Genomic DNA, 24,053 nt, shown 5'->3' on the forward strand with positions numbered 1-24,053 from the left:
ATAAATAAGAACGTAGTTACCCTGACTGGCTTTAGTGTCTTGACATGGATGCTTTGGCGTACGTGAAAAAAAAATGTCGTGGCATCGAATCCCGGCCACGGCGGCCGCATTTCGATGGGGGCGAAATGCGAGAACATGGGTGTATTAATATTTAGGTGCACATTAAAGAACCCCAGGTGGTCGAAATTTCCAGAGTCCCCCACTACGGCGTGCCTCATAATGAGAAAGTAATTTTGGCACGTTAAACGCCATAATTTAATTTTTATTTTTTTTTATGCGACATGACGGCAAAAATGAACCACCACAATGCTTCGTCTCATCGTATCTCGCTGCGTGTTTTGTCAACTTCTCTGAAAGTGTGTTGATTTCGCTTGCCTCGTTGTATGTCAAGTCAATGCACCTTTGGCGTCAATTGTTTATAACAACATTAAGCCCACAATGTTCCGGGATTGAACATCTAAAGTACGACTTTGGAAATATCAATACATATTTCGCATCAAAAGTTTATTAGAACTGTATACCCATAAAGGGTCAGAATTGAGATCCAAGCGCTCCCGATTCCGCGGCCTCAGCGAGATGCCGCGACAAGCCCGCCTCCCGCGCCTTTGGAACTTTCTGCTCGGATGGAGCTCTTTGTGTTGCGATATGTGACTCCCGGTGCATGGGCGTTGCCGCGAAATGCAGCTCGATTTCTCAATGTTCACGCTAAAATGTTTGTTTTTTTGAGCGTCAAAAGGACATTCTAGAAAAAATCAAGCATGATTTCCGGCGCCGTGGGTTGTTTTGGCCGGCGGCGCATGGAGAGCACGAAAAAATTTCGGGGGGGGCTGAATCCCCATAGGCCCCTCCCCCCCCCTTGGCTGCGCCCCTGATATATATATATATATATATATATATATATATATATATATATATATATATATATGTATGTATATATATATATATATGCACACTCTTCTAAGCCCTCCTATCTTCTCTCTACCGATATCACCTGACCGGATTCCCGTATTTTACAAAGTTACACATTTTTTCCGCATTGACATCCAGTAGCGTCTCAACTGCCGATTATGCAGTAGTTTCAGAGATTTATTTTGGCAAACAAATCCTGGTGCGTGATAACGTGACTGCACAAGGAAAGTGTTTTTCGACGACACACTGATGAGTGAAAGACGGAATTACTAATTCCTTACTATCTCTTTACTGACCCTCTTGAATATTGCAACCACGCTATAGTAAAAAGGCAAAGAAATAACAATGCTGGGCGATGAGCCTGCAATGGTAACTTGTTTAACCATTATTTGACCGCTTTGTACGTCCCGGCATCTTCTACGTTCGTCCCTTGTTTCTCCTTTTCTTTTCCTTTATTTTAGGCACTGTATGTTGCCGTTTAGTCAGCGAAACGATCCGCCTGTACAACAAGAGTAAATACAGCGCTATTTAGCGGCCTAGAGCCGTCCCCTTCCTTAAAATAAAGGCTTTATTCATTGATTCATTCATCTGGCTCCTTTTATTGCTTTAATGTAAAGGTTATTATTTTTATTTATTTATTTATTTATTTACACATGCCGGAGGCCAACTTGTTGGCCCAAGCGCGAGGGGTTGTAAACTAAATGGCAAATGAGTAACAGACAATTTATAACAAATAAAACGTCAGATAATACAGTACCAAAAATAAGAAAAGCTTAACAAAGAGAATGATCGCATAAAAGTACGTTCCGGCTCATTTACACAGTTATGTGTAACCAACCATAACCAACGATGCTGTCCGGCAGAAAAATGCACTCTTCTACAGTTCTCAGAAAGAAACTGTACTTGTGCGTGTTAGTCCTACCAAAAACAGGACGTAACGAATGCTGCTTCGTATATCTTGTTCTTCTGGTGCTAGTCAGCATCAAACACACGGGTGAAGTTACATTAAGTTGCCCAGAAATGTACTTATTAGGTAGTGTTAATCGGCGAACTTTTCTTCGTGTTTCCAATGTTTGAATGTTGTTTTAGTATCAATAAAGTAGTTGATGAATCTTTCCTTATAAATTTCCCATAAATACAGCGTACAGCTTTGCTCTGAACGCAACCTAATTGTTTAATGTATTTATTAAACTGTGGGTCTCATACCACTGCGGCATATTCAAGGTCCTTATACAGACATTAGAGGCTGTGATTTTTGTTCTGATAGGCATCTTTCAGTTTTCTTTTCATCACCCACAGTTCTCTTAAAGGCGGTGTGGTGGTGTGAAGGATGGTTATAGACGAGGTAAGTTTATTAGCTAGCATAATGCCTTGATACCTGCACTTCTCAAATTTTTCAATAGAACTATTCGCTAATACATGACTGCAGGGCGTCGAACCGGAACCGAAACTGAACGGAAAACAGGAACCTAACCCGTACTTTTTCCGCAATTTTGGAACTGAACTAGAACCGGAACTAATCGAAGGAAGCATTCCTAACCAGTTCCGGAAACGGAAATTTCGAGCACAGAAGCCTCGTGGGGGGGGGGGGGGGGCGGGGCACTGAATAGGGCGCTTTATTTGCTCGAAACAGTGTTGAGAAGAAAACCGGGACACGCTGCAGCCACGACATGATGCGGCAGCATCGTCCGGCCATGCTCTGCACTCATAACCCGCACCACGCTTGCGATGTGGACCGCACAGATTGGCGTCGAGAGCGCATTTTCAGGGCTTAAGTACATCCTCATCTAACGAGGTTGAATCTTCCTACCCTTGACGACCTCCTCTTCCTTCGCTCTTTTTATTCTGCTAAATAAAAATTTTCAGCATGGACTCAGCCCTCAAGAATATGTTTGGTGTCACATTATGCTTATTGCTAATCGTGCAATACAACACTGCACTCGAACCTAAGAGTGGTCGCGGTAAAAGAGGCGCGGGAAGGTTGTTCAAAGTGCTTGAAAAGATAAGAACGGAACAGCATTGAAAAAAAAACCTAATAACCACGCAATAATTATGCCATACATCCAATAAAATTCTGCAGGACAATTTTACGCCAAAAAAATGTCCATTAAAATATCCGAAACATATGCGTTGTGTCCGCTCGAAGTAGAAGAAATGCACAGAACTGATGAAGGTAAAGCGATCAATGAGCATGCGAATATATTTGCTTAAAGACCTTGTATTTCGCAAGAGGGGGTAGTTTATTCTCCTTAACAGAGATTAAGAACCGATGAATATGGATAGAATGTAGCATGAGTACAAATACTGAATTGCGCCGTTTGCTTTTATATTTCAGGTTTCCTAGCTCCTTTATTCCCGAGCATAAATTTCATTTTTCTTTTCATTTATATGCCTTAAAGACCCCACTAGGGCATATTATATAAGGGGTTATTACACAAACCGTTTGCGGCTCTTCAAAACTGTTATTTGTTTTTTTTTATTATACTGATGAATCTTGCATATGAAGATAATTTTACCACTCGGCCAATAGCACCACTAAATATTATGCTAATCCGTAGTTCCACAGCCCATCAGGTTCTCTTCTTATTACTAGATTCAATTTATAGTAATGTACATAGGATATACTATCCAATGGCGTAGCCAGAAATTTCAATTAGGCGGAAGGTGGAGAGGCCGGACTCACGTTGCAACTTGTTCTGCTCCTCAAAGAATTTCTCGAAGGAGCTAATATATGAATAATAACTACATTGCCGTTCCCACAGATGCTGCAAAGTAATCTTTGAACGCTATGCACTGTCAAGATGAGTTATGTACGTATCTTTTCATAAAAGAATGCACTTGCATGTCAGAAAAATGGTGCCCGAAATAACTGATATCACGGCTTCTACATCTTTTGTATATTGAATAATAAACAAAATATTAGGCGAACTTTAGAACTATGTCAGTTCGAAACCAGCAAAGCAGTGCATGCCGCTGATATGAAAAATGTAACACCGTGAAATTAACCAGCTGAGTTCAAACGTTTCAATAAAACTTTGAGATTTTTCCCTGGCCGTTGCATACGTACAAACATCTCAGCAAAGTTCTTGTATGACAAACTTTTGTTAAAACATTATGACGCTGTCCTTTGTTACAATATATTACGCAGGAGCAGCTGTCCCCTGTAGTGCATTGTGAGTAATTGCACCAAAATTATAGTCGCAACAGATAGCCCATATAAAAAGCAGGGGTTTTGCAAAATGTACCAAGGCAAGTCAAATGAAAGTAAGCCATTGCGAGCGTATGACACACAGGGTACTTTATTTAAAAGTAATCTCCATGAGAATTTAGACATTCGTCCCGTGGGCTAACGAGTCGCCTGATTCCTGTCACATAAAGGTTATTGGGTTGCTGCTTCAAAAAGTCTGTAACTGACTCTTTTACGCTATCATCCGGTGGAAGTCTCAAGGCGACAGGTCTGGGCTGTATGGCGGATGTTGTAGCATTTCCCACTTGAACTTTGCAAGTATTCTGTTGACCTCATCAACGACTTGGGGACAGGCATTGTCGTTGACGCATTCGTCAATTTTCCACGTCATTTTTTTATTGCTACACGCAGCTCATACAGCGTTTCACAATATCGGAAACGATTGATAGCCGCTCCATGTTTAATAAGTTCCATCAGTAATGACCCCTGACGATCGCAAATAAAGGCAACAGCTTTTCGGTGGAAATCAGGGCCTTCGCTTTTATTGGGGGTGGTAAACTCAAATGTTTACACTGCAAGAATTGCAGTCTTGTTTCAGGCTCGTGATTGTGGCACCATGATTCGGCCCCGGTGACAACTGCAGAGAAGTCGCCACCCTCATCGTGATACCAGATCAGATGAGTCAAGGCCGCGCCGAACCTCTCCATCATCTCGCGATGGTTCAACATCTTGGGCATCCATTGCGCACAAAAGAGCAGATAAACTAAATGTTCGTGAATAATAGTGTGAACCGATCCGTGACTGATGTCCACACGCCCTGCCAATCCATCGATGCTTATCCTCCGTTCTTGCCCGATCACCTCATGAACCTTTCCAGTTGTGTTGGGGGCGATTCCACGGTGTCTTTGGTCCGGTTTTGTATCGTCTTTGCGACTTTCACGTCCTTCTTTAAGCTGTTATCTCGAACGCTTCACAGTGGCAATTGAAATGCAATGTTCAGCGTACACTGCTACCATACGGCCACCAATTTCTGTTTGGGAAACACCTTCAGCTGTCAAAAATCTCACGACACCAGGCTGTTCCAACTTTTGGAACGTTCATTATGTCATGCAACCATGTTCAACCCAGTGTATGAGAACACTAAAGAACATTTATCCTCACACCTGCGTCTCTCTTTTGTAAATGAGAGACGTCTGTGTGCTACGCGCATGCCTCAAAAATAATGAGCCGAACCATTCTTGCATAGGGTGGGTTGGTTCCATTTCATTTGACTCGCCCTCGTTCATTACAAATGCAAGGATACAATGGAATATAAAAATGCGAAGATACAGCTTTATAAAAGGCAAAAAATTGTCACTAGAAACAAAGTTCTATACACCTATGCACAAAACCTCGCAACAGGGTATTTGAATATACGTATGAGTTGCCAATAAATCAACGTTTGTAAGAAAAAGCCGCTGTATGTAATGCGTCAAACTAAACAAACATGTTCGGCAATCACACATTCACAGATCCCAGATTCCTAAGGACCGCACCCCTCCCTCCATTCCCCCGGATGTATCGGGCGCCACGGAAGGAGAAACGCTTCCTCCCCGCTTTTCTCCCGTGCGCACACAAGACTGAGCCACCATCGTCGGCTCACCCATGCCACCGTCTCTTCCCACTACGCTTTCACTCGCACATACAACAAGCGGCGCGTGGTCACGATGTTATCGTCCTTGGACTTTATAGAGAACATGAGGCCGACGGCGACGGCAGAAATGCGTCTGGAGGTTCCATATAATTCATATCACAAGCACACACACACACACACACATATATATAATATATATACATATATATATATATATATATATATATATATATATATATATATATATATATATATAAAGGTATCCGGCAACTGAAGCGTCTCGTGGCCCATTACTTTCCGCAAAGTAAAAAGTAGTAACGAAATCTAACTGTCATAATGCGGCACTTCATTGCGCCGCAACAATGTCTTTATTTTTTCTTTCGTGGGGTTGGAGCAGCGAATTTAAACAAAGAACGCTAAGGAAAGCACGTTGGCCACCATCGAATGCTTACTTTGGGCACCTAATGTAGCTACCGAAGGAATATCGAAGGAAACGTGACACGCTTGGTCCACAGAGAACCATACGCATACTGTTGGTATCCTAAACCGGCGGGACAAGACTTCCCGGAGAGGTTGCGCTCAAGCGAACGTGTTTCAATCCATCGTGTCCCCAGACTGATGGCGGCAAGCGACCATTTTTTCATTTATTCGTCTGCTATCGAGAATGCGTCCGAAACTGCCAGACGAAAATCCAGTCGGTCAGACAAAGACGAGCGCGTCCCCAAGGGCGCCGCACGGTATTTGGGCAACACGAGAAAAACGCATGTGCTCTGGCTCGCTATGTCAGCACGCGGCGAGCGAGAGCAAGAAAATTGACGAGGCTCAATGTGTCCCCGTGAATAAAAGTCAAAGCAGAAAAAAATGAATAAGAACATCGTTACGTGTGCTCGTTTTAGTGTCTTGACATGGATGCTTTGGCGGAGGTGAAAAAAAATGATATTCTTTTCTGTGACATGACGGCAAAAATTAACCGCCAGAGCGCTTCCTCTCGTCGGAGCTCACTGCATGTTTTGTGAACTTGTCTGACACTGTGTTAATTTGGCTTGTCTCGTTGTATGGTCCGACATAGGACGCTAGAACAGTTGATACACTTTTTCGTCAAATGTCTATGGCAACGTTAAAACCACAATATTGCGGAAGTGAAAATCTAAAGCATGACATTGGAAATGTCAAGGCACCTTTTGCATGAAAAATTTATCACAACTTTATACCGATGAAGTTTCGGAATTGAAATCCATGTGCTTCGTAGACCCCGCGGCCTCTCCGAGATGGCGCGACGAGCCCGCTTGCCATCATAACGCCCTTGAAACTTAATGCTCCGATGGGGCACCTTGTATTATGTTACTCCCTTTGCATAAGCGTTGCCACGAAATCCAGCCCGAGTTTGCAATGTCCGCGCTGAAACATTCTTTCGTACGTGAAAAAGTCATTCTAGACAAAATCCAGAATCTTTTTGGCGCTTGAGGTTGCTTTGATCGGCGGTGCCTGACAGAAAGAAAAATAATTTTTTTTTTTTGTGGAGGGCAGGGGCTGAACGGTGCAAACGCGGGCTAACAAATTTGAAGTCTAACAAATGTAAACTTGTGTCCTGTCACTGCCGTAGCGTCCTCAATTTATTTATTCACTCATAAATGTTCCAATATAATCATTTCAATCATTCAGTTATCTCGCATTCAATCTGTCTTATGATCTGTCCTGCTGCCTGCGCACTAGTAACATCATTTCATCTGCTAATACGTCACTCGGATTTCCTAAGTGAAAATTTCGTCATACACTGCAACATGACAAAGTTATGGCCTAAAAATGTTTCTTACGATTGAGACTTGAGTACGAATCTCTTAACTGGAACCCGCATCAAAGTTATATGATCAAAGCACTCGAGTCAGTATGAAACGCTACTGGGTTTATTCATTTTATTGCGTCAACAATCACAAGGATACTCCAGGCGCATTGCCACCGTCGTCGTCGGCGTGATATTCCGAATAAAGTTCAAGTGCGATAAGATTGTGACCTCGTGCCGCACGCTGTGAGTGCCACTGAACGTTTGTGTGGGTGAGCCTAGGATGGCGGCTCGATCTCACGCACAAGGTAGTATGGCGGGGAGGAAGTGCACCCTGTTCCATTGTGTGCAAGGCGACGGGAGGCGAGCAGGTTTCACTCCGGCGGCTGCTGCGCATGCTGAATGCGGGCGCGCGCGTCGTATCCTGACAGCCATCTGCGATGATGTCATGCATCACATGATACGATTATCCGAGGCAGCACAAAGGTGGATTAGGTCGCTGCTGCTGCCGCTTTTCTTCTCGCCACCACTGCGACAGCGGCTGTCTTCCTGGCAAGGAAACAAGAGTTCAGGAGTGCCAGTCAGCCTCCAGAGTATATGAAGGAGTACATGTATCTAGGTCAATTACCCACAGGGGACCCTGATCACGAGAGGGAAATTTACAGAAGAAAAAAAAAGTGGATTCTACTGGTGCTAAATTGTGGGGCAGAAACTTGGAGGTTTCCATATATACTCGAGAAAAGTTAAGGACCGCGCCAAGAGCCATGGAACGAAGAATGCTAGGCGTAACTTTAAGAGACAGGAAGAGAGCGGTATGGATCAGAGCGAAAGGGGATAGGCGATATACTAATTGACATTAAGAGGAAAGAAATGTAGCAAGGCAGGTCATGTTATGCGTAGGTTGGATAACTGGTGGACGATTGGAGTTACAGGATGGGTGCCAAGAGAAGGGAAGTGCAGTCGAGGATGGTGGATAACTAGATGGGGTGAAGAAATAAGAAATTTTCAGGCGCAAGTTTCAATCGGTTGGTGCAGGACAGGGGTAATTGGAGATCGCAGGGAGAGGCCTTCGTCCTGGGGCAGTGTACATAAAAGCTGCTGCTGCTGCTTGCTGCTGCTGCTGCTTGCTGCTTGCTACTGCTTGCTGCTTGCTGCTGCTTGCTGCTGCTTGCTGCTGCTTGCTGCTGCTTGCTGCTGCTTGCTGCTGCTTGCTGCTGCTTGCTGCTGCTTGCTGCTGCTTGCTGCTGCTTGCTGCTGCTTGCTGCTGCTTGCTGCTTGCTGCTGCTTGCTGCTGCTTGCGCTTGCTCCTGCTTGCTGCTTACTGCTGCTTGCTGCTTGCGCGTGCTCCTGCTTGCTGCTGCTTGCTGCTGCTTGCTGCTTCTTGCTGCTTGCTGCTGCTTGCTGCTGCTTGCTGCTGCTTGCTGCTGCTTGCTGCTGCTTGCTGCTGCTTGCTGCTGCTGCTTGCTGCTTGCTGCTTGCTGCTGCTTGCTGCTGCTTGCTGCTGCTTGCTGCGGCTTGCTGCAGCTTGCTGCGGCTTGCTGCTGCTTGCTGCTTGCTGCTGCTTATGGCTGCTTGCTGCTTGCTGCTGCTGCTGAATTTAGCAAGTGCATTTTAGGAGATTATATGACTGAGAAAACTGCTATCGTTACTTCCTATGGATATCTAATTATTTGCTGCCGCCGTCGATGCTCTGCCATTCGTGCGAAACGGATACTGTCTTTCATATTCATACGGTATTGCTTTTTCATCATTGAAACGCTTGCTTTCCGTTGTCACGTTGCCGCAGTCTCTCGCTCTCGCTCTCTTCTTGCGATTCTGCTAATGATCCACCGTACCTCGCAGCCCCTTCATACATATCTCGTGGCATCGGTCATCAGCCTCGATTTCCACATGAACGTACCCCATTTTCAAGCATCATTTTTATTCGCGCTGCAACAGACTAGAGCGACCTTCCACACGTTACCACAGCCATCACAAGTACAACTGCCTTTGCCGTAACTATTGCAACCCATATTGCAAGTTGCAAATTCAGAGCGACTGCCTATGCTTCGTTTTCGAAACATCTGTTTTAATGCGTATTTGATTATCTATCCTTTATGTAATACCTTTGAAATGGTTTTTTTGAAAATAAAGTGAAGTGTTGCGATGCCACCATCACGAATAACCAATAAGCCTGAACTTCAATTATTAAAAAAAGAACAGTGAGCGTTGATTTGAAATTCTCGTGGAAAAAGCCCATTTAAAATTTGCACATGCCGCTTATATCCCGTGGGGGACACTTGACGGAGATTTCACAATACCTGGATAATGACATTTTGAAATTAACGGCATCATCTCGCGCTTTTTGTCACCATTCAGAGAAACGAAGTATTTCTGCAGCGCTTGTAGGTTCAATTCACTGAAGATCCTGGGCATTATGGGCCGGTCACTTGCAGGTTCACACAGGCACCAAGGGTCGCCAGGTAGACGGCCGCCCTCTGGCATTGTCCAACTGGATGCGTTACGTGAACAGCGCTCCGGCCGGGCAGGACCCCAATTTGGTCGCCTTTGAGCGTGCCGGAGCCATTTATTACAGAACGTGCAAGGCGGTGGGAGCATTCGAGGAGTTGCTCCTTTTGGACGAAACAGCTGACACGCGAAAGTCAAGTGCCTCAGGGACGCAGAAAAAGGGTGAGAATTTTTCTGCAGTTTGCGTTCGTGTGTGGTGCTGATAAAGTGCAAATTATACTTATAACTATAATTATAGCACATGTGTGTCCTATACGAGCTCGCAGACTCGCCTGACTAACTTTACCGATTGCTGCGCACCTCTTTCATATTTAACATAACAGATTAATAGGAAACAGATGTGCTTGTTCAAGGTGCACGCCTGTCCGGCGCAATTATTTTTTGTCGCTGGTGAAGCACAAATGTTTAATAAAGAAACAATCTACACGTGATAATTGTACCAGCTGCTTTAAAAAGTTCTTGCCAGCTGCATGCAATCTGAGCGACTGATACATGAAAGACATGGAAAGCTTCAAACGCACGTTTTACTGCTGCTCCTTAAGAATCTAATATGGCTGCAAGTTTTTATCTTCAAAAAAATGTTACGCGTCAAATGCGGACGAATTTTTATGTGTCCTGTTTGTTGCAGGGTATAAAATTTGCTAATACCATATACAAAGAAAGGCAGTTTCTCTGGAATATTCATTGCAATTCCTCAAGGTCGCTAATCTTTGCGTTTTCTTTTATATTGTTTTCTGTTCCGCGGAGCCAATGGCGAATTGAAGCGCAGGATCGAGCTTGGCGTTCTTGTACATAACGCCGGGCATTCAGTAAGCGCACAATAGGCAGGAAAAACGTGACTGTAGCTTTCTGCTGTGCTTGTTTGTAAGGGTCTTCACGTTCGAATCAGCAAGCGCAATGGCGGCCCACTGGCCGCGTTATAGTGGGCTTTTTTTTTTCTTTTCCTTGTTTAGTCCTGCCTCCCCCCCATTCAAATAATTAAACAAAATACCGCGTGCACTCTCTCCGAATGAAGACCCTCATTTTGCTTTACAGCGAAGCTCTTTGACATCTTAGGCGTCCTCGACGGGAACGAGCGAACGAGAAGAGTGAAAGATGAAAGAGTGAATGCTGATCGCAGCGGAACATGAAAGACACCGATAGCGAAGAGAGCGCTAGGCGGAAAGTAGAGGAAGAGGGTGCAGTGTGGGGGGGGGGGGGTTGCTCATGATGTGAAAAGAGAATGAGGAGGTTATGGCGATAGGCGTGAGAAGAAAAGCGCAGTGTCGCGGTAGAGGGGCTCTGCAGCGAAGACCGCTACAAGATGGCGCTAAAGCAGCCTGCCGTCGTCCATTCACCTATAACGCCATCGATGAGACATGCGACGAACGCATCCACTGACACCATATGTGAAAACAAAGGGCTGCACGACAAGAGACCAGTCTGCGGCGGCTGCAGTTCACGTCGCCCACCCGCCACCCACGCGCTCAGGGATGCCAACTCGAGGGACTCATCCCTAGATATGAGGTTTTCCATGTATGTTTAGGGACCTAGCGTCTTTCTCGATCTGTACGAGAATTTTTTAAGGACGCAGTTATCTCGCCATTTACGATGCTATGTATATCGATAAGTGCCCTCGCAGACTTTACCAAGGTTACCGGAATAAGCGTCTTAACTCTCTAGGGCTACCAGTAGAGGGGAAGGAGCGCACCCGTAGTAGCAGTCACCAGAAATAGCGGCGCTATGGTCAGTCGCGACTTCTTTTAATTCTAGCATCGTAATTGGAGAGGGTGGATCAGGTGTCGCTGTTCTCTTGACGGCTGTATGGGCAAGTCGTGCGGCGGACCTGTAATTCAGGTGGTTCTAGCAACACAGTGTTTCTTTTTTGGCCAAAGAGGGCGTTCAGCGCGACTGTCTATGTTTCGTTTTTGAAACCCTTGCTTGCTTCCCTTCGCAAAAGAGGGCGAAGAATTATCGCGGTTGGTATTACAGCTGCTCCGCAGCGCTTGTACAAGCGAAACTTCTCAGCTTTTTTTTTTTCATTTTTATCTATCGCGCGCTCGAGAACGCAGGCTTGGCAGTTAGCAATATTTCTACTTTCTCAGCACCTGATACGTTATGGTTCCAGGAGCTCTGTATGCAGTAGAAGCATTACCAAAGTAAATGGCAACTTGTGGAATGGGCGGTGACGAGCAAGGTTAGCCGAGTAAAAAAGAAAACAATTTATTTTATCATTCAACACGACATATAAGGATGTGAACAGAAACGCGTACAAGTGTCTGCGGCACCGTGAAGCACAGCATCCTCACTGTAAATAAATTTTCGGGGTTTCTTTCGCAATCTACTAATTTTTGGGGTATCACTCCATGGACAATAGAGCAGACTGAGTTAGCAGCACTGCAGACGCTGCCTCTTGCGATCTCCCGATTAGGAAGGCAGTCCCGACACTCTTCGCTGCGTTTGCACTGTGCCGCACGAGACATTGTCCGTGCCAGCTGCACTACTCACAGCGTTATCTTTCTAATATAATCGTAACACAAAATATTGACAGGGAGACTTCTTTGACATGTAGAGCTGCGCTCAAATTTAGAATGCAAGGATAAAACTGGAGCAACATGATTGATCTTAGGAGCCTTTAGGCATGTCAGTATAGTCGGCATTCTAAAATCAGTCGTTAGTATATACATATATATATATATATATATATATATATATATATATATATATATTTATATCTATATATACTAACTATATATACTATATATATATATATATATATATATATATATATATATATATATATATATATATATATATATATATATATATATATATATATATATATATATATATATATATGTCCTGATGAAGGCCGGTCCCCGGCCTTCATCACGAAACGTCAATAAACCGCTTCATACGCGCGTCTACTTCACTGTGAATATTTACCCGTACCCAGAACTGCTTTTTTTCTGGTATATATATACTTATATATATATATATATATATATATATATATATATATATATATATATATATATATATATATATATATATATATAGTGAACCGCATAGTAATGCGGTTTATTGAGCAGTCAGAACGCGACCGTCTCAGTCGAACGTCAGACACCGAGAGCGCGAGCACCTCTTCGTCGGCGGGCTCATGATGATAGTGCGTCCATAGGGCGCGCCTTCTTCGCTACAACTGCCCCCTGGAGAAGCAAGAGCCATCCTGGTGACTCAAGGAGAAGCGCGGACAAGGGGGTTGTAATAGGGTTTAAGCCTCTGGACGTGCACTGTCTCGCGTCCGCGACGCCTCAAGTCAGCAGATGGCGTTAGCGGCTCTACGACGTAGCTGAACGGCGTCGTCTGTTGTACGACGTGGTAGGGACAGTGGTAGTGAGCGAGGAGTCTAGAGGATAGACCAGGGGTGCTTGGAGGTATCCAAAGCCAGACTAGTGAGTCCGGCTGGTAGGCGCAGGGAGGTCGGTCATTATCGCGACGGAATTTCTGGCGGCTCTGGTCTTCCGCCGGCAACGAACGGGCCAGCTGACGGCATTCTTCGGCATACTTGGAGACTTCAGACAGAGCCGTGTCCTCTTATGGGTCAGGCCGGTAGGGGAGAATCGTTTCGACTGTACAGGTAGATTCACAGCCATATACGAGAAAGAATGGCGAAAATCCCGTTGTGGTCTGTGAAGCAGTGTTAGAGGCGTACGTAGCATATGGCAAAGCAAGGTGCCATTTGGTATGATCCGATGTAATGTACATGGATAGCATGTCGCCCAAGGTGCAATTGAACTGTTCTGTAATGATAAGCTGTAGTGGTGCGATGGACGGTATGGCACGCGGTCAGAAGGGCGTTAAGAAATTCGGAAAGAAACACACGCCCTCTGTCATTCAGAAGTTCCCGTGGTGCCCCATGACGCAGTATGAAATGATGCCGGAGGAAGGACGCAGTGCCATGGGCTGTCGCTGTTTGCAGTGCTGCGATTTCTGCATAGCAGGTGAGGTGGTCGACAGCGACAATAATCCAGCGATTGCCAGCTGATGTGCAGGAAAGAGGACCGTAGAGATCGATGCCGACGCGGTCAAATGGTCGGTACGGACAAGAAATGGGCTGCAAAGCACAAGAAGAACGCGGGGCAGAAAGCTTGCGTCGTTGGCACGCTGTGCACGAGCGAATGTACTTTCGCACAAAAGTACACATGCCACGCCAATAAAAGCGGGAGCGAGGCCTAGTGTAAGTCTTGAAGAGGCCGGCATGGGCGCATTGCGGGTCTGAATGGAGAGTGGAGCATACATCTGTGCGCATATGGCGGGGGTCTACTATAACCATTTGCGACCATCGGAAGCGTAATTTCGACGATAGAGAACACCATCCCGTAACTCAAAATGATAAGCTTGCTGGCGGATAGCGCGAGAAGGGCGTGTTGTTGAAGTGTCCGAAATGCAATCCATAAGTGCCGCAATCCAGGGATCATTGCGTTGCTCCACAGCCATGTGTACGTGCACAGGCGACGAAGACGCCGATTCAATGACTGAAAGGCAAGTCATGTCACTAGGTGTGGGCGACCGAGAGAGAGCATCCGCGTCGGTGTGTTGACGGCCAGACCGGTAAATGAGGCGTATGTCGAAGTCTTGTCACCGCAGAGCCCATCGCGCAAGGCGGCCAGACGGATCTTTTAAAGTCGATAACCAACCTAGAGCATGCTGTGGTATAAACTTTTTTAAAACAGGGTTGAAGTGCCTCAGACAGGCTGGCCAACGTTTCGATAGGTGGACCTATCTTCGTCAAAGGCGGCCTCGTCATCCTCGGCGTGTTAGTTTTAAAGGGTTAGTGCAGTGACGTCACGTGCGGGTGTTGTTGCTGGCGGCTGGTTTTAAAGAGAGAGATTACAAGAGGGAACAGGCGCTGTCGTCCGACGTCTGTGAGCCTCATTCTCAAGACGAAGGGACAAGAGCGTGAGAGTGGGCACGCGGGGAGGAAAGAAAAGCAATAGAAGCAGAAAAAAGGGGGAAAGAAAAAAAAAAGCAGGGGGGTGCCAGGGCCGTACCAAGACACAACAAAGGGGGCGCCAACGACTCCCTCGGATTACCTCCTAACCGTTCGCATCCCCAACACGCTCCCAAGCCCCCATACTTCTTAAAGATTTCATTTTTCTCTTTCTTTTTCTTTCACTCCCCCCCCCCCTTTGTTGTGTCTTGGTACGGCCCTGGCACCCCCCTGCTTTTTTTTTTCTTTCCCCCTTTTTTCTGCTTCTATTGCTTTTCTTTCCTCCCCGCGTGCCCACTCTCACGCTCTTGTCCCTTCGTCTTGAGAATGAGGCTCACAGACGTCGGACGACAGCGCCTGTTCCCTCTTGTAATCTCTCTCTTTAAAACCAGCCGCCAGCAACAACACCCGCACGTGACGTCACTGCACTAACCCTTTAAAACTAACACGCCGAGGATGACGAGGCCGCCTTTGACGAAGATAGGTCCACCTATCGAAACGTTGGCCAGCCTGTCTGAGGCACTTCAACCCTGTTTTAAAAAAGTTTATACCACAGTGTGCCATTCCATCTGCCAGCCCCTTTCTTGTTTTTGGACAACCTAGAGCATGGTGATCTATAACGACGTCGAAGGGGCGGCCGTACAGGTAGAGTCGGAATTTTCCAAGGGCCCAGATGATAGCCATGCACTCCGTTTCGGTGACGGATTAGTTGGATCCGCTTTCCTTAGTTTACTGCTTGCGTAGGCTACTACGTATTCATCATGCCCACTTTTTCACTGTGCAATTACGGCATCAAGTCCTACGCGGCTGGCGTCGGTGTGGACTTCCGTGGGGGCCGTGGGGTCGAAATTGCGGAATACGGGAGGCGAAATGAGCAAACGCCGCATTGTTTCAAAAGCATCGTCGCAAGCTGTGGCCCAAGTAGAAAGTCGTGTGTGGCCGCGAAGCAGCTGAGTGAAGGGAGCAATGATAGAAGTGAAATTCTGGATAAAACGACGAAAGTAGGAGCAGAGCCCGATAAAGCTCCGAACTTCCATCTGGGACGTGGATTTCGGGAATTCGGCGACGGCGCGAAGTTTGGAAGCATCAGGTAGTATGTCATCTTTCGATACGTGTCCAAGTATTGCAAGCTACTTGGCTCCAAAGCGACATTTCTTCTAGTTGAGCTGGAGGCCTGCCTCGGTGATGCACTGCAGGACTTTTTCGAGACAGTACAGATGTATGGGAAAATCTGGAAAAAAGACGACGACATCGTCAAGGTAACTTAGGCGTGTATTGCATTTTAACCCGCGAAGGAGATTGTCCATCATTCGTTTGAATGCTGCAGGGGCGTTGCAAAGCCCAAGCGGCATAACGTTGAATTCATATAGGCCATTTGGGGTCACGAAGGTTATCTTCGGGCGATCAGCAGGATTCACAGGCACTTGCCAATAGACTCAGCGTAAATCCAGCAAAGAAACATACTTTGCGCCTTCCAAACAATCCAGAGCATCGTCGACGCGCGGTAGAGGGTAGAAGTCTCTGCGAGTTATGTTATTAAGACGGCGATAGTCGACGCAAAATTGAATTGGGCAATCTTTTTTTCTTAACCAGGACTACAGGTTATGCCTAGGGACTATTATAGGGTTGAAACACTCCACGCTCAAGCATTTCGCTTACTTGATTTTTAATAACACGGTGCTCCGCGAGTGATACACGATAAGGCCTCTGGCACAGTAGTGCGTGGGTGTCTGTGTCGATCTCGTGACGTACAGTCGATCTGCGACCTAGTGGAGCTTGTTGACAGTCGAACGTAGATTGGTATTTCCGTAAAAGGCTGAGAAGCTGCGAACGCTGCGTAGGGCTCAGGAGGGCATCTACTGAGCTATGAAAGCCGTCTTCCGTAGGCTTGGAACAAGCAAAGCTATAAGTCAACGAGTTCACGTCTGAACAGGTGTGTCAAGAGGGGCGTCAAAGATGGTCACTGAGTCGGCAGGCTGAAGACGTCCAAGGCACTCGCCACGACGTAAGACGAGGGGCGTGGCCTTAGCGCTGGAAACTAGCAGTTGCGTGCAGCCATCACTGACAGTTAGGACAGCGAAAACTGTCGGCGAACAAAAATGTCCGATGGTATACATAGGGCAGTAGTATCAGTGGCAAAAGTAGGGCAGGTATTCGCAATCACTGGAGAGTGCAGAAGGATTGTGGTGTCTTCTGTAACGGCCAGTTTGTCACCAAAATCGCCAAAGTCCTGTATACGGGTATCGGGAAGCGGAGAAAATTCAGCTTTGGCACGAGAAAAATCAATGATGGCCTGATCATCGGAAAGAAAGTCCCACCCCAAGATGACGTCGTATGAACAGGATCAGAAGACGACGAACTCGACGGTATACGTGTGTCCTTGAATGACGATGCGGGCGGCACATGCGGCAACAGGGGCAATGCACTGGGAACTTGTTGTCAGGAGTGACAGTGCAGATAAGGGCGTCATTACTTTTCGAAGCTTGCGGCAAAGTTCTTCCGTAAGTACTGAAACCGCGGCGCCTGTGCCGACTAATGCCAGTTTGGTGAGTCTTTCTACAGATACTTCGATTACGATCGTCGGAAGAGAGTGAGGCTTCGTGTGGTTCGACTGGAACGCAGTTCTAGCCTCTTTAACTGCAGTAGCTACTTTTCCTGCTCCGACGGGGCAGGACGCCGCCGCATGGGGGTAAGGGAGCGGCGACGAGGGGATGGCGAGCGATGATCACGGGCAGAAGGAATGGCGTTGCTCGTAGACGGCAAGTGCGAGTCATTTGGTGGCGAGAAGGAAGAAGCTGGCGAAGTGTAGGAGAGGACAGGTTGATCATTACCTTGAAGCCATAAGCGACGGCAACAGTGCCGTGCCACGTGACCAGGGATTCCACAGAAGAAGCGTACGGGGTGATTGTCGGGTGTACGCTAGGGTCCCGTGCTAGCTGGTGATCTGGTGGTGTACACTGGAGGGATTGGACGTGGCGGTGCAGCAAACGGTCTACTGAAAAAAATGATGGAGGTGGTCGTGCTGCAACCTCGGCGTAGCTTAGAGGTACAGGCAATGGTGGCGCTGCGGGAGGGGACTGAATAGCTTCGGAAACTTCTTCCTGGAGCATCTGACGAAACGTAGGAGCCAAGGACGGCATAGGCACTGAGACGGCGGTGAGTAGGGATAGCTAGCGGGCGACTTCGGAGCTCATAAATTCCTTGATTTCGCCCTGCAGATGGTCGTTGTTAGTCACAGCAGCTCCTCTTGCAATGGAAGTATCGGGGACTGAAGATCATCTAGTGAGTAGGCATTGTCTCGTGAGTTCGTCGTAGTTTTTGACAAAGTTCAGCGACTTCGACAACGGTGCGCGGGCTTTTCGAGAGGAGCATTTGGAATGGGTCGTCTTCGATGCCCTTCATTAGGTGACGTATCTTGTCAGACTCAGCCATCGATGGATCTACGCGCTTGCAAAGGTCCACAACGTCTCCTATGTACGTGGTGAAGTTTTCACCGGGTTGCTGGGAATGGCTGCGCAAGCGCTCTTCGGCACGGAGCTTCCGCAGCTCAGGGCAACCGAAGACTTTCGTAATGCGCGCCTTGAAATCAGGCCGGGTGCTGAGGTCGGATTTGTGGTTGTGGTACCACACGCTAGCGACACCTGTGAGATAGAAGCTCACCTAACTGAGCTTCGCAGCATTGTCCCATTTATTGTGGGCACTCACCCGCTCATACGTCGAGAGCCAATCTTCTACGTCGTATTCGCCGGAACCGCTGATGATCGGAGGATCGCGTTGATGCACTGAGCCAGGACAAACCAATGTTGGCGATGCCGGAGGTGTTGTTTGGCTGGCGTCGTCAGGCATGATGGCCGGCAGTGTTCGATTACGTAGTTCCAGGGTGGTTGGGGAAGCACTACCCAGTGCAGCTCCACCAAATATACAATGCGGTTAATTGAGCAGCCAGGAACGCGACCGTCTCAGTCGAGCGTCAGACACCGAGAGCGCGAGCCCCTCCTCGTCGGGAGGCTGATGGTGATAGTGCGCCCATAGGGCGCGCCAGTCTTCTTCGCTACAGTATATATATATATATATATATATATATATATATATATATATATATATATATATATATATATATATATATATATATATATATATATATATTGTCACAGTAAGGAGTGAGAGGTCGAACTCGGTGTGGTAGGCAAAGCCTGCGAGCAGTCAGAGGCTTCCCCGAGCATAAACCGCTGGTGGTGCGCCTGACTGGTTGGCACTTCTTTACATTCCATACGCTCGAGAGGCGCCGGGCTAAACGGCGCTTTTTCTTCATTACATTTGTCCCCCGGAGAAAGAGGTGCCATCCTGGCGATCTAAGCATAAGGTAGCATAGAGGTATTGTAGAAGGGCTTGAGCCGCTCTACATGAACAGTTTCGCGACCGCGACGGCGCTGGTCTCAAGGCGGCGACACAGGCTCGACGACATAGTTCACGGGGGAAGTTTTTGCTACGACACGGTAAGGTCCATGATATCGTGGGAGCACCTTAGAAAAAAGGCCGGGAGCTAAAGGTAGAACCCATAGCCAAACCAATGAATGGGTAGGGAAGCTTGGGGGGTCAAAGCCCACCACGACGAAGCTTCTAGTGTGTCTGATCTGCGGTGGTAACACAAGGGGCGAGTTGTCTGCATTCTTCAGCATGCTGCGCAGCTTGAGATACAGGGACACATTCTGATGAATCAGGCTTCGAGGGTAGAATGGGATCACCAGAAACATCAACAGAAATATGTCACCAGAAACACATGCAAGTTGCTCCCTGTATTTGTCTCAATTAGCAACTTAGCTAACTTTAGAGCCGCGCATATGGAAGTCGGCCATAAACATTAAAATTGAATAGTGATCACTTCCCATGCGGTCAGGTGCAGTCGGCCACTTCACATGAACGTCAGATGAATGCAAGGTTAGCTCTATAGATGTGGCTTAGGCTGGAGGCCGGAAGAAAGTGGGGCTTCCATCATTGGCCACGCACAGGTCCAAGCTATCGATAACTTCTACAAATTTGCGTCCGCAGGAATCTGTGTTCCTGTAACCCCAGACAGGGTGATGGGCGTTGAGGTCACTGCAGATAATTCGGGTCGCTGGGCAACGGTCGCAAATCTGCTGGATAAACCAATCAATTGCTACCTTCTTCCTCGGAGACACGTATACGGATGCAACAAAACGAGTCCGGAAGCCGAGCCATATCCTCACAGCCGCTACCTGAATACTATCGGTGCAACGATCGGTGACGCTTAAAGCCACATTAGGAATCTCTCTTCGTATGTAAAGGGTGGCACTTCCTGCGGAAAATGACTTTATGCTGCAATTCTGGTGACATATCCAGTGAAAGAACTCCCGCTTGGTAGGCCAGCCTTCGAGAGGGCCAACACTGTAACACAAGTTTCTTTAAAGAATAATTTCAGTTCTGCTGAACGACTTATAATCCCACCGCAGTTGCATTGCATAATAAACGGCACTTTTCGGTGATTTTTATTGCACGAGGTTGAAGAAAACTAGTCATAATATAGTGTAAAGTTCACTGCGAAGGCGGTAATCATGGACTCAAAGGAATGAACGAGCTGTAGAAAGTTCTTCATGGTGCCAGTCTGAATCGCTTGAACATGTGAACGCAAGACTTCAAATAAAACTCGCAGAAAATCCGACAGATCCCGATTGTTTAGCTCCTTATTTTGCTGTACGCACTGCCTCAAAATTTCAACAAAAGCTGCGGACTGGGACCGACTGTTGGCCACTGCAGCTGGTTTTTTCATCGCTTTTGAGGCAATGGAATGTCCTCCGTGTCGATGAGTCTGGCTGTGATCTGGTCTCTGAGGAACTTGGACACTTTTTGCTGAATCAGATCGAACAAGCGACTCGCCCACAGAGGACTTTGCCGTCTTGCTAATGTCAGGTCGCTCGCTGACGTTGCTTGTTACCACGCCACGAACTTCCTACTCCAACGCAGGGAACTCAACTTCCGACTCTTACGCAGGGAACTCGTCACTTCCAGGTATCGGCTTCTCAGTAGGTTGTGGTCTGGGACCACTAATGAAGGACACTGGACGGTGTAAGGCGCTTGCACGGAAGGGGCAGCCACCTAAACTTGCTGGATGGTCGCCTTCACAATAAGAGCAAGTAAAATCTTCCCTGCAGGCTTTGTAATCGTGGGCGCCACCGCATCGTTTGCAACGTTGATCTTTGATGCAAACTTTGGCTACATGCCAAATGGTATCGATGGTGCAGGAAGGTTCGCGGCCATACAGCAAGAAAAATGAAAAAAAACAGTGGTGGCTTGAGTGGCAGAATTATAGCCGAACGTGACAAACGGAAGCACAGCGTCCCAGTTGGAATCGTCGGGCGCGATGTACATGGCGAGCATGTTCGCAAGAGTACGGTTGAAACGCTCCGTCAACCCGTTCGTTTGCGGATGGTATGCGCTAGTGGTCCTGTGGATGCAGTGACACTCCTTCAGAAGCAACATCGCAACTTCAGATAGAAAAGCACGGCCTCGATCACTAAGAAGTTCGCGAGGGGCTCCGTGACGAAGAACAAAATGCCGCAATATGGATGATCTAACGTCTTGGGCAGTGGCAGATGGAAGTGCTGCGGTTTCTACATAGCGTGTGAGATGATCCACAGCGACAATAATCCAGCGGTTTCCAGCCCCAGTACAAGGAAGCGGACCGTAAAGGCAGCTTCCGACATTATCAAAAGGACGGGACGGACAAGAAAGCGGCTACAAAAGCGCGACACTGGAAGTAGCGACCGACTTTAGGCTCGGGCAGTCTAGGCAGCAGCGAACGTACTTGCGTACAAACTTGTACATGCCAGGCCAGTAATACCAGAGCCTAAAGCGACTGTAGGCCTTTAACACGCCACCGTGTGCACATTGGGAATCAGTGTGAAACGATGCGCATAAATCAGCCCGAAGATGACGCGGTATTACGAGGAGCCATTGCCGACCCTCGGGAAGATAGTTGCGACGGTAGAGGAGTTGGGCGCCAACAACAAAGTGATGCGCCTGCCGCCGTAGCGTCCAAGATGCTGTAACAGCGGCAGGATCAGCGAGAAACTCCAAAAGCTAAAAAATCCACGGGTCTTTGCTCTGCTCAGAGCGCATGTCGTCGATGGCACGTGCTGACAGGATGAAGTTGAGTGGGCAAGGACTGTCCGTGTCCGGTGAAAGGGTCGAGCGGGAGAGACCGTCGGCATCGGCGCGCTTGTGTCCAGAACCATACACTACCTGGATGTCGTACTCTCGCAAACGGAGCGCCCAGCGTGCGAGGCGGCCAGTGGGGTCTTTCACTGAGGAGAGCAAGCATAGCGCATGGTGGTGCGTTCCTACATCAAATTGGCGGCTGTATAAGTAAGGTCGAAATTTCGTAAGGGCCCAGAGCATGGCTAAACACTCTTTTTCTGTAACAGAGCAGTTTAGCTCCGACTTTGTCAGCATGCGGCTAGCATTAGCAACGACGTATTCCTCAATAACACGTTTACGTTGGGCAAGAACCACCCCAAGGTCGACTCCACTAGCATCTACATGGACCTCAGTTGGGGCAGCGGGGTCAAAATGGCATAAAATAGGAGGAGAGGTGAGCAGATGGCGAAGGGTCGTGAACGCGTCATCGCGTGCTTTCGACCAGGTGGATATGGTGTTGTCTCCAGCTAGCAGTTGATTCAAAGTGCCGGTGCTCATAGCGAAGTTCTTCACAAAGCGGCGAAAATTAGTGCAGAGGCCGACTAAACTGCGCAGCGTCTTCTGGTTGGCGGGTTTGGAAAACTCCGCAGCTGCATGGCGCTTTGCAGGATCCGGAAGCATGCCTTCTTTGGATACGACGTGGCCTAAGATGGTAAGCTTACGGGCAGCAAATAAGCATTTTTTCATGTTGAGCTGCAGGCCAGCCTTGGTAAGGAAGCTTAATACCTCTCTGAGTCGTTGGAGGTGAGTCGGGAAATCATGTGAGAAGACAGCGACATCATCTAAGTAGCACAAACACGTATGCCACTTGAGACCGCGCAAGATGCTGCCCTTCAGACCCTCTAATGTATGGGGCTCATTACATAGGCCGAATGGCATGGCATTAAATTCGTATAATTCGACCGGGGTGACGAAGGCAGTTTTCGCGTGGTCAGCTTCTGCCATGGGGACTTGCCAATATCCAAACCGCAATTCCAAAGAGCAATAGAACACGGCACCTTGCAAACACTCAAGAGCATGGTCTATGCATGGTAGGGGATATACGTCTTGGCGCGTAAATTTTTCAGCCGTCTGTAATTCACGCAGAAGCGAATAGAATCGTTTTTCTTCTTTACAAGGCCGATTGGCGACGCCCATGGGCTATGGGACGGCTGAATCACGCCACGCCGAAGCACATCGCTCAATTGTTCGGCGTGGACACGGCGTTCAGAAGCTGAGACACGGTAAGAACGCTGCTGGAGTGGGGCGTCTGAACCGGTGTCGATGCTGTGCGATACTGTGGTGGTGCGGCCGATATAATGTTGATGGCAGTCGAAGGAGGTGATAAATTTGCGTAGCAAGCTGATAAATTGAGCGCGTTGTGTGGTTGTCAGATCACCGGATATCGACGGATGGAAGCACTCCAACGGCGCTCAGTTGGCACTGTCGAGGGCGGCGAGGGACGGGGGCATCGAAGAGCATTGAAGAATCCACAGTTTGCACGTAACCGAGGCACTCTCCACGATGCAAAGTTGTCGGCAGAGAAGACACATTGCGCACACACATGACACCGATGCCAGTACTGAGGGAGATGACGGCAAATGGCAATGAAAGGGAACGGCGACGTACGAAGATGTCACATGGCGTGAATAGCACGGTTGCATCACGTGCTGATGCGCAAGATATGGAGACGACGGTGACTGACTGAGGCGAGATATGACTAACTTTGGCCGCAAGCATTTTTGTAGATGTCACAGGATCTTGGTCTATGGCTGCATCGGCAACAAAAGACAACTCCACCTCGGCGCGGGCGCAGTCAATGATGGCATTGTTTGACGAATAGAAATCCCAGCTTAGGATAACATCGTTG

The 24,053-nt window shown here is 47.5% G+C and overlaps 1 protein-coding gene across 6 annotated transcripts in view; it reads left to right on the top strand.

Moving 5' to 3' along the window:
* The window catches only part of LOC135897902 (histone-lysine N-methyltransferase PRDM9-like), a 94,791-nt gene that overhangs the window by 50,992 nt on the left and 19,746 nt on the right, over positions 1–24,053 (top strand). For all 6 annotated transcript variants that reach the window (XM_065426591.2, XM_065426586.2, XM_065426587.2 and 3 more), the window contains one exon: positions 9,945–10,179. In XM_065426591.2, the coding sequence (XP_065282663.2) occupies positions 9,945–10,179 (235 nt within the window). The remainder of the gene's footprint in view (positions 1–9,944; positions 10,180–24,053) is intronic.

Source organism: Dermacentor albipictus, chromosome 2 (assembly GCF_038994185.2).
Source record: "Dermacentor albipictus isolate Rhodes 1998 colony chromosome 2, USDA_Dalb.pri_finalv2, whole genome shotgun sequence".
NCBI classification, from domain to species: Eukaryota; Metazoa; Arthropoda; class Arachnida; order Ixodida; family Ixodidae; genus Dermacentor; species Dermacentor albipictus.